The sequence below is a fragment of the Sceloporus occidentalis genome, unplaced genomic scaffold, assembly GCF_023333645.1.
Source record: "Sceloporus occidentalis isolate IW3139 unplaced genomic scaffold, rSceOcc1.0.p SCAF_2, whole genome shotgun sequence".
In the NCBI taxonomy this organism is placed as follows: Eukaryota; Metazoa; Chordata; class Lepidosauria; order Squamata; family Phrynosomatidae; genus Sceloporus; species Sceloporus occidentalis.
This window is the reverse complement of record NW_028316982.1, coordinates 258,121,886-258,137,465: the sequence shown is the minus strand read 5'-3', so window position 1 is coordinate 258,137,465 and position 15,580 is coordinate 258,121,886. Positions and strand designations below refer to the sequence as shown.

The following is a 15,580-nucleotide window of genomic DNA, read 5'->3' as shown; positions in this document are numbered from 1 at the left end:
CTTGCAAATTTGGAATGTTGCATTAAACTGCCATTTTTTTAGATGAATTATTTCCTTCCTTGAGTTGATAAATATGTGGCTGTGGTTTTTTGCCACTCCACAGCACTTGAGTGGATTGACCAAATATACTTGGATGGTGCTTATAAGAGTAGCAGGACGGCAATAAAGATTAAAGGGGGGGATCATTGATTTTTTTTACAAAGCTTGCTTTCCTGTCTGCACTGTTTCTAAAGACAACATGTCCTTGAATTCAGCATTAACATATTTGTATGGGGTTGGAATGCATGAGATGTCTCACCCATAAAATAAGAATGTCAATACTGTGCACTGTTCCAGTAATAACTACTAAATAATTATGGTTAATAATTTGTTATCTTAAAGCTATCCAAGCAACACTGAACTATGCCACTGCGTATAATAATTCATGGACTTGTCTTGTGGTGGTATCATTCCAAAGAGAGAGAAATATAGGAAGTTAAATATAGAAGAGACCAATGCAGGTGGAGAAGAAGCAGAATGCCAGATTGAAATCCTGCTCATGAAGCTCACCGCAGGGCTTTGGGAAATCATTCTGAAACTGATCTGACCTTGGGTGGTACTGTAAACATAAAAGTAGATTTACTCCACTGACACAACCTTCAGTACCATAGAAAAGGGGAATACAAATGTAGGAAGTGATTATTCATTTTGTCATTTTCTAACATTTGAAGATTAATGAGACGCCATAAATGTCTAGGCGATAATTCCAAAGTTAGTTCTTTCTTCAGATGAACAATCAGTATGTCCTTGCTATGTCAGGAAAATAATCTACCACATGCAGCCTGGTAACTTTTTAATGTATATAATAAATAAATGGTCACAGTTTTTTTAAATGCTGCAGTCTGTTCAATTGACATGCATTCAAAGCTATTGTGGGTGCATATGTAGCACTTTTTAAAGTCCTCAGTCATGTCATCTTGATATTGTCTTAAGTCTATGCATGTTAAGCAACAAAAGCCTTCTGTCTTCTTAGAAGAAATCCATTGGAAATTATGGTACTGTAATGAGAGTAGCTTTCAAACCTTTGTAAATCTTCATTCTTTCCACTTAAGCATTGTTGACTTCACCACCACAAAAGCAATCTTGCAACGAAATGTACAAAATCTCTGATCTCAGCGGTAGTGTCCTTATGTTTATTTTCTCTTCAGATAGAAAATGTAGTTGCATATTGAAATGGTCCTTAGCTAACATCCATCATTTGCAGCTCTGTCTCTTCAGTGGTGCTCGCTGTTAAGTGAAAAAAAGATGGAAAACTGGTTAGTGGGACATTCCAAACTAAAAACAACTGCAGTCAACAGCCTTAAGAAAATGCAATGGAAACTCATGGAGAGTCACTAAATTGAGTTATGCCTACTCTCCTATATAGGCTATGAGGACTATGTCCCACCTTTCCTAAATGTTAACCAATTAACCCATATTCTGACTTGGGAATTAAAATTTACCTTTTAACACTACCTTTGTCACCTAAAGCACTTTCAAAGCTGAGCCAAAGTTAACTAACCGTGCCACTGTGAACATGAGCAAAAGAAAGTGTGACTATTTTGGTTATGGAACTCCTGCACAGAAGTCATACTGGAGTATTTTGGAAACACGTCCCTAGTTTAGAATCCTTAGGACACAGACTTTTTAAGCTTGCAATAAGAATATCATGACCATGTAATATAGCAAGGGAGAAAGGTAGAGTACCATTTTAAGAGAAAGTTGATTTCCATACAGTGGCATATTACTGAATGTATCTTTCCAATATTTCTTAGCTTTTGGGCAACTCCACCATTAGATGTTTTTTTGTAACATACAAATCCTGCTGCCTAAGACCTCCTCCTCCTGCCAAGCTGGCCATGAAAAACAAGTGGTGGGAAAGATACTGATCCCAAATGAATCACTACTACCATTTGGCCCCAATGCAGAAACTAACTTGTTCTAAGGCAATCTAAGGAAATGAGTAGGACAAGATTGCTTGTTTGCATAGGGGACAATGCTTTTCTTTCTGGCAGGTGTTCTCAGCTTCTGCTACAGTAATCATTATAAAGTAAATAACTTCCTATGGTTTTTTTTTTATTATTTCTTTGCACTTCTGAAACCATAAAAACGTGGAGAAGTGTGGAAGGGAGAGGAAGGATTCTTTATTGGTTTCCAAATGATCTGGAACCATTGGTGATCTGTACCTAGACTAAGTGCTGTATTTGGACTGCAACAATTTCATACCTCTAAATGTCCTTATTTTCTTTAGTTTTTTGTGGGTTTTTCGAGTTATGAGGCTTGCTCTAGAAGAGTTTATTCCTGACATTTCACCACCATCTGTGGCAGGCATCTTCAGATAATGCTGACATGGAAGAGAGTGGGGTATATATACTGTTGGTTTAGTGGTTCTCAACCTTCCTAATGCCACAACCCTTTAATACAGCTCCTTGTGTTGTGGTGACCCCCAACCATAAAAGACGGATAAAGGAGTGGTGTCTCAGTTCCATTGGAAATACGTATGTGTGTTCTGATGGTCTTAGGCGATCCCTGTGAAGGAGTCATTCGACCCCCGAAGGGGTTGTGACCCACAGGTTGAGAACCACTGGTTTAGAGGAAGTTATTTGCATGTTAATCTGTGTATTGTTCTCTTGTTGAATGGCAAGGCCTACAGGTTGAGAGGAGGCCATTCAACAAAAGAACAATACACAGATTAACATGCAAATCACCTCCTCTCAACCGTATTTATACCCCATTCTTTCCATGCCAGCATTGTCTGAAGATGCCAGCCCCAACTGCAGGCGAAACGTCAGGAATAAGCTCTTCTAGAACATGATCTCATTGCCTGAAAAACCCACAAAAATCTATGGATGCAGGCCGTGAAAGCCTTGGACTTCACAGTCTTTTATTTCTTTCCTGAAACCTCCTGAAGAGTCAATAGTTTATAAAAAGGTAGATAAAAGGAAAGTGTGGAAGAGAGAAGGAGGTGTCTTTATTGGTTTCCCAAATGCTCTGGAACCACTGCTGCTCCTAGACTAATGCTGTCCAGATATATTTGAACTACAAAAATCACATACCTCCAACTGTCCTGATTTAGCAGGGATAGTCCTGATTAATCAATTTGTCCTCCCACTTTTCCAGCTGCTTTTAAAATGTCTCAGTTTTTCCTTCCTTCCCCCTTTGTCCTCATATCAGTGGCCACAAACAGCAGATTGCAAAAGTAGTTTGCACTCTGGCAACTCAGCAGGTGGGGGATCTTGACCTTTCCAAAAGGCTCAGACAAAAACAAACTGCTGCATCCTCTCCTAGCACATGTTTTCTTCCTCGTTAATAACTTTTTCCCTTTCAACCACATGCTGATGTTACTTGGCCACATGTGTCCCAGTTTTTATCTGTGAAATTTTGGCAGGTCTGCAATCAGTTTGGTAGTAGGGCCAAAATTATCTTTGACAATGGTAAAGCATAAAATTCCTTCAGGTGTGATGGCTGTGACTGGTAAGTAGGGAACTTTTAAAGTGCACCCCTCCCAACAGATGAGGATGGGTAGGAGTAATGTATCTGTAAAAGAGTATATGATAGAGTGGGACCAAAATGTTGGCTATAATGTACAAATGGATGTATTGCGGGGGAGGAACGTGGACCAAAGGCATACAGATTACTGTATTTTGAGTAGAAATTCAAAGAAAAATATGTATAAGATGATGTATAGATAGTATCTAACTCCAAATAAGTTGTTGAAAATGTCTAAGAATGTTTCAAACCGATGCTGGGATGGTCAAGATAAGGAGGACTCTTTTTCCCTATGTGATGGACTGAGTATTTATGCTGTCTGAGGCTTACCTTTGAGCTGATGCCTCTCCTGAAGTAGATGGATGGATTTATTGCACAGCCACATGAAACAGATGAGAATGGCAGACACAGCTGTGAGAAAGGCAAAGAAGACAGCTACGAAATGCAAATCTTCATAGAGAATCTCTAAGAAGGGGAGACACACAACATAGTTAAGTGTAACTAGGGTTGGATCTTTGAAATTTGAGAGATGGCTGAAAAGAAAATCACAACTTTCTGTCTGAGCTCATCTTCCCCATACCATCGTTGCTCTCTTTCTATTTCTGAAACATCCCTATCTCTGAGCCGCACAATGTTTCTAGCTGTACAATGGGACTTCATGCCTCAGCCTGGAAAAATTACTTTTGGGATTGCCATGTCCAGAAATTATCCAGCATGCCAAAAATGTTACAGTAGTTTAGCACAGTAATTCTTAAACTCTGGTCCTCCAGATGTTTTGGATTTAGCTTCCAGAATTCCTGACTATTGGCCACGTTCTCTGGGCCTTCTGGGAGCTCAAGTCCAAAACACCTGGAGAACCAAAGTTTCGAAATCACTGGTTTAGCAGATATTCTGGACCAGAAGAGAGTCTGCCTGCTTCTGTTAAAGAGGCCAACTTGGGCAGCTGGTATCAAGACAAAGTAACATTTTCATTTTCTTATTATTTTCATACCATAAACATTTAACAGGATGGTCCCATAGATGGTAAATCCAGACTTGTCCCTCACTGTGACCAAGTAGTAACCAGAATCTCTCAGATCCACCTTCAACAGCTGGAGGGAACCATTTTCATAAACATTCACTCTGTCTTCATAACTAATGGAGATGTTGGTGTAACTTCCGGGTTTCCACTCCGCTATTTCCGTGGTGCCCCTGGGGGATGTGTGCTTCCACTTAATGATGGGGGTACCTTCACAGGTGTAGGCGACGGATAGTAAAATGTTCTGTTCCACTGTGGTGTTCACATTGGGTTGAGGGACATGCAGTGATACTTCTCCCTGGGCTGAAAAAACAAACAAACAGAGCTTTTGTTGTAAAGGCACATTCTTATTTGAAGGGCTGGCAAAGGACAGTGTCAGTACAACACCCCTGCAAAGATATGCACACATATGCTCTGAACTGGAACTACTTTTACTTTACAAAAAACTACAGTTGTTTTAATTGTTCATGTAATTTTAACCTTAAATTGTAATTCTTTTTTAGGGGGGGGGGGGGATATTTTGTCTATACGGTGTATTCTTTTAAAATTGTAAGCCACTTTGATTGTTTTTACAAAAAGAGGGGTAGAAATAAAAGTTTTATTTTATTATTAAGTTTTATCTGGCCAAGGATGCACTCAGAAGGATTAGCTGGAAAAGCCTTGTAGCCAGTTACTGTTTCTGTAAGACTGTGATTCCATGAATGCCAATGTTAGGTGTGTTAAGATTACTGATGAAACTACAGTGGGTCCTTGGTATCTGCTGGGGTTCAATTCTGGGATCCACTGTAGATACCAAAATCCATGGATGCTCAAGTCCCATTAAATACAGTGGCATAGTAAAATGGTATGCCTTACATAAAAAGGCAAAATCGAGGTTTGCTTTTTGGAATGTATATATTTTAAAAAATATTTTCAACCCATGGATGCTTGAATCGGTGGATAAAAAATCTGCCGATATGGAAGGATGACTGTATTGGGACACAATTGAATATTGTCCTCCCCATCCCAGAGAAGGTCCCTCCCAATGTGTAGCTTTGCAGCTGGTACTATAGACAGGAAATGCCAGGAAATGCCACTGATAAGAAATATCACCTTTGGGACAAGGCTGATCCGCTTAATGCTTTTATGAAGTCTTTCTTAAGCGGATGCTTGTCTGAGTTATTACTACCCTTTGTTTAACCAAGTATTGAGTAAGGTTTCTCAGAAAGTCCAGACACCTTTTATTTGTAAGAAGTTCCTTTGTTTTTAGAAAACATCCTGATCCTGATGTCATGATTCCTTCCCACCTGAGATGCTTTTAAAAGGATGCTAATTCAAAGACAAGACAAGAGCTCCCTCCAGCTACCTGCCACCTGCTTCTGGAGTCATCTTACTGAAATCACTAGCTAAATGTTACTCGTTGTAGCTAAATTACTTTTTCACCTGAATTTAAAGGGATCTTGCATTCAAAGGTGCTACAAGATTAACTGTGCAGAAAACGGTGTCAGGCAAGCTTCCATAGACCTGGTCTACTTCCTTAGATAAGACCCCTTTGCATGCTAATATTCCAGTCTGACACAGCTGTATCTCTCAATTCTTTCACCTGAAATTAAATGTGGAATGCTCTCCCCTTGGACTGGCAAAAACATTCATGTCATTTAGGCACCAAGTTAAAAACTTGGCTGTTCACCAAAATCTTTGGGCCTCATTAATGCAACCCAAAGACTGTTACAGCTTTTTAAAAATTAGAATTTGTTAAATCTGTTTTAACTCATTATACCATTTAATAGCTCATTTAAATTATCTTCCTGTTTAATGTGTTTTAATGCTATTTGTATCCTGCCCTGAGATCTCTTGTGTATAACTATTTTAATATAATTAATTTAATACTAATATTACAAGTGCTGAGATAGAAGCTGGAATAGAGAGAGCTAGCAAAGACCTAGCTAGCAAGAGACCTTTTCTCCAGCAAAGTCATATATACAGTCATATATACCATATACACCAGTCATATATACAGCCCTGATAATGTACTTTAAATTTTTGTATTTCAGAATGATTTTAGCTATATTGCTTTAATATAGGGTGTGAACTATTGAGTCCCTTATGAAATAAAAGTGGCATTTAAATAAATAAATACATAAATGATTAGGACCCAGACAGAGCTGTGGAAACAGTGGCAAATAACTTAGATGACTAGAGAACCCAAACTCCAGAAAAGTACCCTGACTGAAAATTCTGCTGCCTGCCAATGTATGTAGAAAATAACAAAATGCACACAGCATTGTAAAGCATTTCTAATAAGGGCTATGGAGACTCACAAACTATAGCATCACCTTCCTTGGTGTATCTGACAACATTGGAAGGTGGCCTATAAACGCAAAGATAAACTCTTCTATAGAACGAGACAGACTTCCAAGGCTGGATGTCAGCAATATTTCTGTATTTTAAACAATTCTACTGTGGCCACATGTGTCTGCCTACAGCAAGCAAAGTAAACAGCATCTGCCTCTGGAGTAGGCAAACAGCAAACCAAGGAGTAAAGTGAAGAGCTCCCCAGCTACTCTCAGCATGTTGCAAAAGCCTTGATCTGAAAGTCTGGGTACCAAAATGGAAACCACAAGAATTGTCATTTATAAAAGGTTTGCTGGATCATGTTGAACTGCTCTTCTTCTTTTTTCTTTGTGTGTGTGTGTGATATAAAAACCTTTTCCTATTTTTTCCATGTTACTTCTCCTGCCTCTGCTACCAAATTTTCTGTTTAAGAAGTACAGTATATGTACCTCCCCTCCCCCCAAAAAACCCATCCTTCTTTCCTTTCTTTGCTGGTTTCAAATTGTTTATCTTGCATTTCATGGGACTGCCCAATCCAAACAGATGAGTTTCTGCCTTGAAAACAAACAACATAGTCCTTTCTGTTTGTTCCTGCCCACACCAAGAGACCAAGAAGGGCTGATGGTGCCTCAGAAGGTGTGTGAGTTGGCAAGAGAAAGGCTTTGCTCTCAGGGAAGAAGAAAACTCAGCTCCATGGGCTGTGGGCTTCCATGTCAGTAGGGCAGTGAATCCTATCTGGGTTTTAGTCAATACTTAAATGAACTAGTCAAGGTGCTCAACCTGCTTTGAGCATAGAGTTCAGCACCTTGGTTATTCCCTTAAGGTTCAGTCTAAAACTCAGATCATTATCCCTCTGGAGTCTTGGAAATTGCTTTGATGGAGGATAACAGCCACTATTGCTCTTCCAGCAGAAGTGAGGCAAGTTGCTGCTAAGGAGAAGAGCTATTAGATGGTGGAGTACCTATTGGGTGGTCATGTACCTACTGACAGAGATCCTACACTGTCTCAGCGTGGTGTAAATATCTGCTAGTGGAGTTAATGCTACACTAGCACTATGCGATTGTTATACTTAGTACAGTCAGCCTTTTGTATCCACTGATTTGGCACCCACAGATTCAACTATCTACAGCTTGAACATACCCCCACCCCCCAAAAGTTTCAAAAAGCAATTTTTGATTTTTGCCTCTATGCATGACCTTTCTCCATTGCACATTGCAATTACACAATAAGCTGTCAGCCCTGTGCCTTGACTGTCAATCCACATACCTTGTGCTATGTTCACATTCAGTATAGGGGTTAGAATCATAGAGTTGGAAGAGAAGCCAAGGGTCATCCAGCCCAGTCCAGTCCAGCCAAGCAGGAATACACAATCAAAGCAACCGTGACAGATGTCCATCCAGCCCCAGTTTAAAAACCTAAAGAGAAGGAGACTCCACCGCCTTCCAAAGGAGTGGGTTCCACTGTCAAGTAGCAATTAGGGCCATTCGGCTGTCCTTTATTTTTTTAGCATGATGATGCAAACCATTTCAATCACGTATTCCAGGTTTGTTATTCCCACTATGGAACCTCGTTGATGCGCATCTCTGCAAGTTTGGTTGTTCACACATGCAAGCATTCGAATAAAGATGGAGTTGACAATGTGAATGCATTCAGAATACATTTAAGGTATGCAGTATTTTATCCTGTGTTTTATCTATTGGGGTGTATTTGCATCGGTTATTCACACTATTGATGATGCAGAACCTTTAAAAAAAAACTTTGGAAAACCCCACTCTTGACTATCCCAGAATAAGTGGGTTTTTTGAGAGTCCCTCCAATTTAATTGGGTTCATTTGGGATGCGTGTGAACAACAGAGATCCAACTCGGATTTATCCTGGATTATTTTCACTGTGTGAATAACCCCTTACTGTCAGGACGTTCTTCCTAATGTTGAGGTGGAATCTCTTTTCCTCTAGTTTGAATGCCTGTGTTTATTTATGCTACTCCACACTAAAGCAACGTAGGACCTCAACCATGGCATTCTCTAGGATGGAATCCACACAATTCAACATGGAGCATGGTTGCCTTAAAGGGAGCAGTAGCCAAATTAGCCCTAGAGTGAATGCTAACCTCCCAATGTCCAAGCCATACTGAACACATAGCAATTGTGATGGAACCAATTGCCCTGGTGTAGAAAGCCATGGACTCCAAAGTAGAGTCTGCCATGATCTGCAATGCCATATCCATTTTCATGAGCTCACTTTGGGTAGATTCCTTTTTTCTGCCAACCCTGAATACACCGTCATGGTAAATAACCAAGATGGCATTTTTAATCCAGCCACTGACAAATTAGATGGGCTGTAATCATACATCACAAAAATACCATAAACCTTATTCCAAGGAAACCAAGCCCCAGATTATTCACGAGATCCCTCTTAAAAACAAACAGAAACAGCTTCATTTATATACTGTTTCATACTGAACTAAGTGTCTAAGCAGTTTACAACTGTAAGCTAATTGCCCCCAACAAGGAGGGTACTCATACTCAGAGAAGCTGGGCTGCGCATAGTGCCAACAACATGTTCTTCACTAGGCTGCTCGTCTCTGTCCTTTCCTTCTACACTAATTTAGCATTGCTGCTGCAGGGACTGCAGGAACAGAGACTGCAGCCAGGAAATCAGAAGAAGATTAGGAATGGGTTGGGCAGCTATGAAAAGACTAGAAAAGATCCTAAAATGCAAAGATATACAACTGTGCACAGAAGTCAGAATCATACAAGCCATTGTATTTCCTATTACCATGTATGGATGTGAGAGCTGGACAATTAAGAAACAGGATAGGAAGGAAATCAATTCTTTTGAGATGTGGTGCTGGAGAAGAGTGCTGAAGATACTTTGGACAGCTAAAAAGACAAACAAATGGAGCAAATCGGGCCAGATATCTCCCTGAAGCCAAAACGACAAAATGTAGGCTGTCGTATTTTGGACATATCATGAAAAGACAGGACTCATTAGGAAAAAAACAATAATGCTGGGTAAGGTGGAGGGAAGTAGAAAGAAAGGAAGGTTGCATGCTAGATGGATGGACTCTATTAAGGAGGTCACTGGTATGAATTTGCAGGAACTAAGCAGAGCAGAAGAGGACAGGAGACTTGGAGATTTCTCATCCATAGGATCGCCATGGTTCGAGAGTGACTTGAGGGCAGTTAACAACAAAACTGCAGGGTTGCTAGCCTTTGCAAATATCTCATATTGCATTCTGGCTTCTGTCCAGCAAAGAGAGCAAGCACAGGTGCCAACAAGCATTTTCTTTCATATTGAGACCAAATGAATCAAAGGTCCACTTTGGCACAGGGCCCTATCTAGTACACACCTACATTTCACAATAGAGGAAGGAGGTGGGAAAGGCAAAGGAGCTGTGATTAAATAAAGCAAAGAAACCAATAGTAGAAAACTGCCATTTTTTTCTTCCTTCCTCACCTATCCATAATAGCATTTTTGCTAGAGGTGAGAAGGATGCAACCTTTATTGGATTGCAGCTCCCAACATTCATCATAATTGACTTTGCTGGTTGGTGCTGCTGGTAGTTTCAGTCCAGCAACATCTGGAGGACCTCATGATTCCCATCCTTGCTTTAAGGCTTGCATCTCTGTTGCAAATTATTAGGAAAGGGACTGGTCTCTTCTTGTTATCTTTCTACCAACAGGCATTTTGAGTGTTAACTGGCTGATGCAGAAGACCTTTTAAATGGGGTGTGTTGTATTTTTTATCATTTTAACAGCCTTTTAAAACTGCTGTAAATGAACATATGTATTTATAATAACAACAATAATAATTTTTATTTATATATATCCCGCCTCTCCCTGCGGATCGAGGCAGAAGAACAACACAAATATAAAATTAACAAGTAGTTAAAATACATTCTCATTATGCAAAAGACAAAAAACAAACAAAAAACTTAAAAACACAGTAAAAAACCTGTACATGTGCAATATCATATCCAATTCCTCATCGATGTTCCAAGTGGAGTATCATCTTACACTGTTATAGCAGGTCTGGGGGATAGGCTCACCGGAAGAGATCCGTCTTAATTGCCTTCTTAAAGGCATCTAAGGTGGTAATAAGACGGATCTCCTCCGGCAAGCCATTCCACAGTTTGGGAGCCATCACAGTGAATGCCTTGTGGGAAGTAGATCTTAATCTAATTTTTGGACAATCCAATAGATTCTTCCCAGTAGTTCTGAGTGCGGGGCGGATTGTGTAGGGAGAGGCGTTCCTTCAAGTAACTTGGGCCCAAGCCATGTAGGGCTTTAAAGTTAATAACCAACACTTGCCGAAGACCTTCCGTATACCAAGGTTTTTTATTTGAAGTATGTTTCTTCAGAGATGGTTTGCCATTGCTATCCTCTGAGGCTGAGAGAATGTGACTTGATTAAATTCACCCAGTGAGTTTGCATGGCCAAGCTGGGATTTGAACCCTGGTCTCCACAGTCACAGTCCATATAAGCTTCTTATTATATACATGTTTGGAACACTGCTTATAGTAAGTGCTTGCAGGGGATAAATCTTTTTTTTTTGATTGAGAGATCCACCCAGTTGGGTTTTCTGTGAATTCTAGTTTTTTAAAAAAATAATTTTTCCAACCTCTTTGGTTCTCCCCATCTTACCAGGATGTACAGGAATTTTCCTTCCTCTCAGAATACTGAAATTCAATTTGATCAGCATCCAAATCTATCCCATCCATCCTGTTTAACCATACTTTTCATTGGCAGTATGCACATTCCAAGAGCCAATGTGATATAGTTTTTTCAGCATTGGACTACAACTCTGGAGACCTGGGTTCGAATCTTCGCTTTGCCATGGAAACCCACTGAGTGGCCTTGGTCAAGTCACATTTTCTCAGCCTCAAAGAAATACAAAGGAAAACCCCCTCTGAACAAGTCTTGCAGCAACAACAACAACAACAACAACAACCCCAACAACTCATGATAGGAACTCCTTAGGGTTGCCCGATGTCAGGAACAACTCAAAGGCATACGAGTATATTCTGTTTCCGTTGAGCTTTGTCCAACCCTGCTGGGTTCTTTTCCAAAGATGCTACATGCTTCTGCCAAATTTGGAATTCTGTCTCAAGCCTATTGATACACTTAAACATTAGAAATAGAAGAAACTAATATGGTTCAAATATGTTTAAACATTTGAAAAGATGTCATTTTGAAGAAGGAGCAATCTTGTTTTCTGCTGCTCCAGAGATTAGGGCTGCATCTACACTGCAGAAATAATGCAGTTTGGCACCACTTTAACTGCCATGACTCCATGCTATGGAGTTCAGGGATTTGTAGTTTTGTGAGATACTCAGCCTTCTCTGTCTGAGAGCTCGGTTGTCACAGCAAACTACAAATCCCACTGTTGAGCATGTTACTATAGGTGGACTTTGGATCTGACTCTGGAGGGACACTCTGTATAGCAGACTGAACTTCAACAAGAATGGCTTTCCCACTACCTTGGCTGCTTCTACACTGCAGAAATCATCCGGTTTGACACCACTGTAACCTCCATGGCTCAGTGCTATGGAAATCTGGGGACTGCAGTTTGTTGTGGCATGAGAGTCACTTTGTTGCTTTGGGCTACAGAGGGAGCATAGTGGTTTGAGAGTTGGACTACAACTCTGGAGACCAGGGTTCTATTCCAAGCTTGGCCATAAAACCCATTGGGTGAATTTGGACAAGTCACATGCTCTCAGCCTCAGGGGAAGGCAATGGTAAGCCTCCTCTGAACAAATCTTGCCAAGAAAACCCCACAACAGATTCACCTTAGAGTTGCCATAAGTTGGAAACAATTTGAAGCCACACAACAACAACAAACAGAGAGAGAAAGAGTCATTATGGTGTAGTGATTTAAGGGTTGGGCTATGCCTCTGGGGACCAGGGTTCTCACTGGGTGACTTTGGGCAAGTCACATATTCTCAGCCTTAGAGGAAGGCAAACCCAGTCTGAGACGATCTTGCCAAGAAAATCCCTGATAGGACCACCTTAAATCAGAAATGACTTGAAGGCACACAACAGCAACAGCCCCCAGAAGTACCGCCACTACTCTCAAGCAGCAAGGTGATGGCGATTCTGGGAGTTGTAAGGAAAGAAAACTTAAAGACTCTGGCAAGACTCCTTAAGAGGAATGGTGGGAGAGACATAGAAACATGGTGGGCCAACCTGAAGGGGAAAATAAGGGAGGAAGGAAAGTCTCCGGCACTTACCTTGGAAGGTCCACCTGGCCATCAGGCAAAGGGTCACAATCCCTAGTGGTACACTTGGTCTGCAGGCTTGCAGACAGGTGACAGGCCTCATCAGAAAGAACAAAATGCTTGACAAAGCTCATTTAAACCAGAGCCACAGGTCAAATTCCAGGCGTGTGCTGGTGGGGGCTGTGATAGACAGCAGCTTTGCCTCCTTTCTCTTCTTCCACATGCTGCAGCTTCTTCTTCTGCAGGTGCAGCCAAAACCCAAGGACTGTGTCAGCAACTGGAGACTCACCACAGCTGAGTCTGCTTGTGTCTACATTTGCTTCCTCCAGAATCCACTACTAAACGGTGTGTCAAAAGGCTGGCCTTCTGCCTCCGCTCACGCCCTCAGACTCCTCTGATATCAATCCAGGATATAATTGGCTCTAGTGAAGGAAAGAACCAAAGGAGAGATACCACAACACTACAGTGAACAGTGTAAATACTCTTGCCAGCCAGGAAATGAGCTCTGCAGGATGACGTGCCACCGATGCCAACATACGGTACTTTCTGTTCTGGCTGCTCATGCCGATTTGGACTTGCTTCTGTTGTGTGTCACATATTGGGCTGCTTTTCAAAGTGATCTGGAAAACATAGCTGATTCAAAGATTATGAATCTGGGTGGCACCAGGTATTTTAATCGTATCAAGCTACCCTCTAACTGTCCCAGTTTGGCAGAGATAGATGTGTTGTGTGGCTTCATGTCACCTGTTGACCCCTTTAATTTCATAGGGTTGGAATACTCAAAGGTGGTTTGGCAAGTTCCTTCCTTTGAAATATAGCCAACAGCACCTGATTTTCATTGGCAATCTTATGTCCAAGTACTAACCAGGGCTGACCCTGCTTAGCTTTGTGGGGTCACTGTAAATGAACTGGCAACTTGAAGGCACACACTGTTGTTATTGTTGTTTGCCTTCAAGTCATTTCTGACTTATGGTGACCCTAATGCAAACCTATCATGGGTTTTCTTGGCAAGATTTGTTCAGAGGAGGTTTGCCATGGCCTTCCACTGAGGCTGAGAGTGTGTGGCTTGCCCAAAGTCACGGTTTCATGGCCAAGCCGGGAATCGAACTCTGGTCTCGAGGGTCATAGTCCAACACTGAAACCACTACGCTATGCAGGGATAGTCCCCATTAATCCTCTGCCATCCCACTTTTCAGCTGTTTTTAAAATGTCCTAATTTCTCTCGCCTTCATCCTAACACTTTCTTCCTTTGTCCTTACATTGCTTCAGTTGCTGCAAACTGAGTTCAAAGTGTAAAATTCAATTTGAAGTTTGTGCTCAAATGTAATGTAACGTATCTGCAAGGGGAGGAGAGAAGGTGGCAGAATTGTGCATTTCCTGGCAGGTTTAGCAAACTGGTACAGTCTGTCCTAGCTTGTGTTTTTCCTCATTAATACATTTAGCCATCTTAACACTCTGGTATTGCTTGGCCACAAGTGTCCAATTTTCATCTGCGAAATGGTGAAGGATATTATCCTGCCAATGATTTCCTACCAGGATGAAGCATCTCCACAATTATTAGCACTTTAATCCCATACAAACTGTCATGGTAACCACCGTATGAAATATTTGCAACTGATCCATTCCTTGATTCAACTAAGGTTTGTTAAAATGTCCTGGACTAAGCATAAATAATTACATAGGTTTTCTGTGAAATGCTTGGGAAGACTTGGTCTTGACCTTGGATGGGGAAGGGATTAGAAATCAATAAAGTCTGCATCTTTAGGTATTTGAGGCAACTTTTTATTTCAGAGCCAGCATGGTGTAGTGGTTAGAGTATTTGACTATGACTCTGGAGCTGAAATTCCTGCTGGATCACCTCAGGCAAGTCACTTTCTCTCAACATCAGAGGAAGGCAAAGGTAAGCCCCTTCTGAACTAATCTTTCCAAGAAAACTCCATGATAGGTTTGCTGTAAGTCGGAAATGATGGCACACAACACTTTTTATGTCTAAGAACTCCAGACCTCTCCTGAGAACTTCCCTGGAATTGAATTTAGCCCCTGTTCTGAAAAAGGTTCCCATAGTGTCCTAATTTAGCAGGAACAGTCCCAGTTAGTCCTCTGTCATACCACTTTCAAAGCTGCTTTTAAAACATCCCAGTTTCTCTTGTCTCTTCCCGCTTCCCCCTCAGCTCACTTCAATCCCTGCAGCACATTCAAACTGCAAAAGTAGTTCGCACTCAACTCAGCAGGCTGCAGATGAGAGGATGAACATGTGAAATTGAGTAGGCTCAGGCAAAAGCAAACTGCTGCAGCCTCTCCTAGCTTGTGTGTTCTTTTTCGTTTTGACCAGCTTTTGCATCTTTTCCATTTTGATATCCCTGATGAAGCTTGACCACACCTGTTCCAGTTTTCATCTGTGAAATGTTGGAGGGTATGGATTTGCTTTACTACTTTCCTTGGCTTGCTGCTTGTTTTTGTGCACAAAAGTGTGTCCACAACAAGCACTAAGATTGTGTAATTGCCTCCTTTCTTCCTCCATA

General features: G+C 41.1%; 1 protein-coding gene across 2 annotated transcripts; it reads right to left on the bottom strand.

Annotated features, from left to right (window-relative positions):
* Positions 1–908: 908 nt before the first annotated feature.
* VSTM5 (V-set and transmembrane domain containing 5) lies at positions 909–13,587 on the bottom strand. Of its 2 annotated transcripts, none has more exons than XM_089512838.1 (4): positions 13,071–13,587; positions 4,499–4,828; positions 3,838–3,972; positions 909–1,266 (listed from the first exon to the last, which is right to left on the bottom strand). In XM_089512838.1, exons 1-4 carry the CDS (start codon positions 13,159–13,161, stop codon positions 1,220–1,222), a joined length of 603 nt encoding a protein of 200 aa, XP_089368964.1. In that variant the 5' UTR covers positions 13,162–13,587; the 3' UTR covers positions 909–1,219. The 2 variants fall into 2 exon arrangements, with proteins under 2 accessions (XP_089368964.1, XP_089368966.1); XM_089512840.1 differs by having other exon boundaries at positions 3,838–3,918.
* Positions 13,588–15,580: the final 1,993 nt, after the last annotated feature.

What these genes read in the sequence shown, in the direction of transcription:
- VSTM5 (XM_089512838.1), bottom strand. Translation starts at nt 13,161, where the DNA reads ATGAGGCCTGTCACCTGTCTGCAAGCCTGCAGACCAAGTGTACCACTA. An exon ending in GGCCAGGTGGACCTTCCAAG is followed by an intron (nt 4,829 to 13,070) that starts GTAAGTGCCGGA and finishes TTGTTTTTTCAG; the next exon opens with CCCAGGGAGAAGTATCACTG. An exon ending in CATCCTGTTAAATGTTTATG is followed by an intron (nt 3,973 to 4,498) that starts GTATGAAAATAA and finishes TCCCCTTCTTAG; the next exon opens with AGATTCTCTATGAAGATTTG.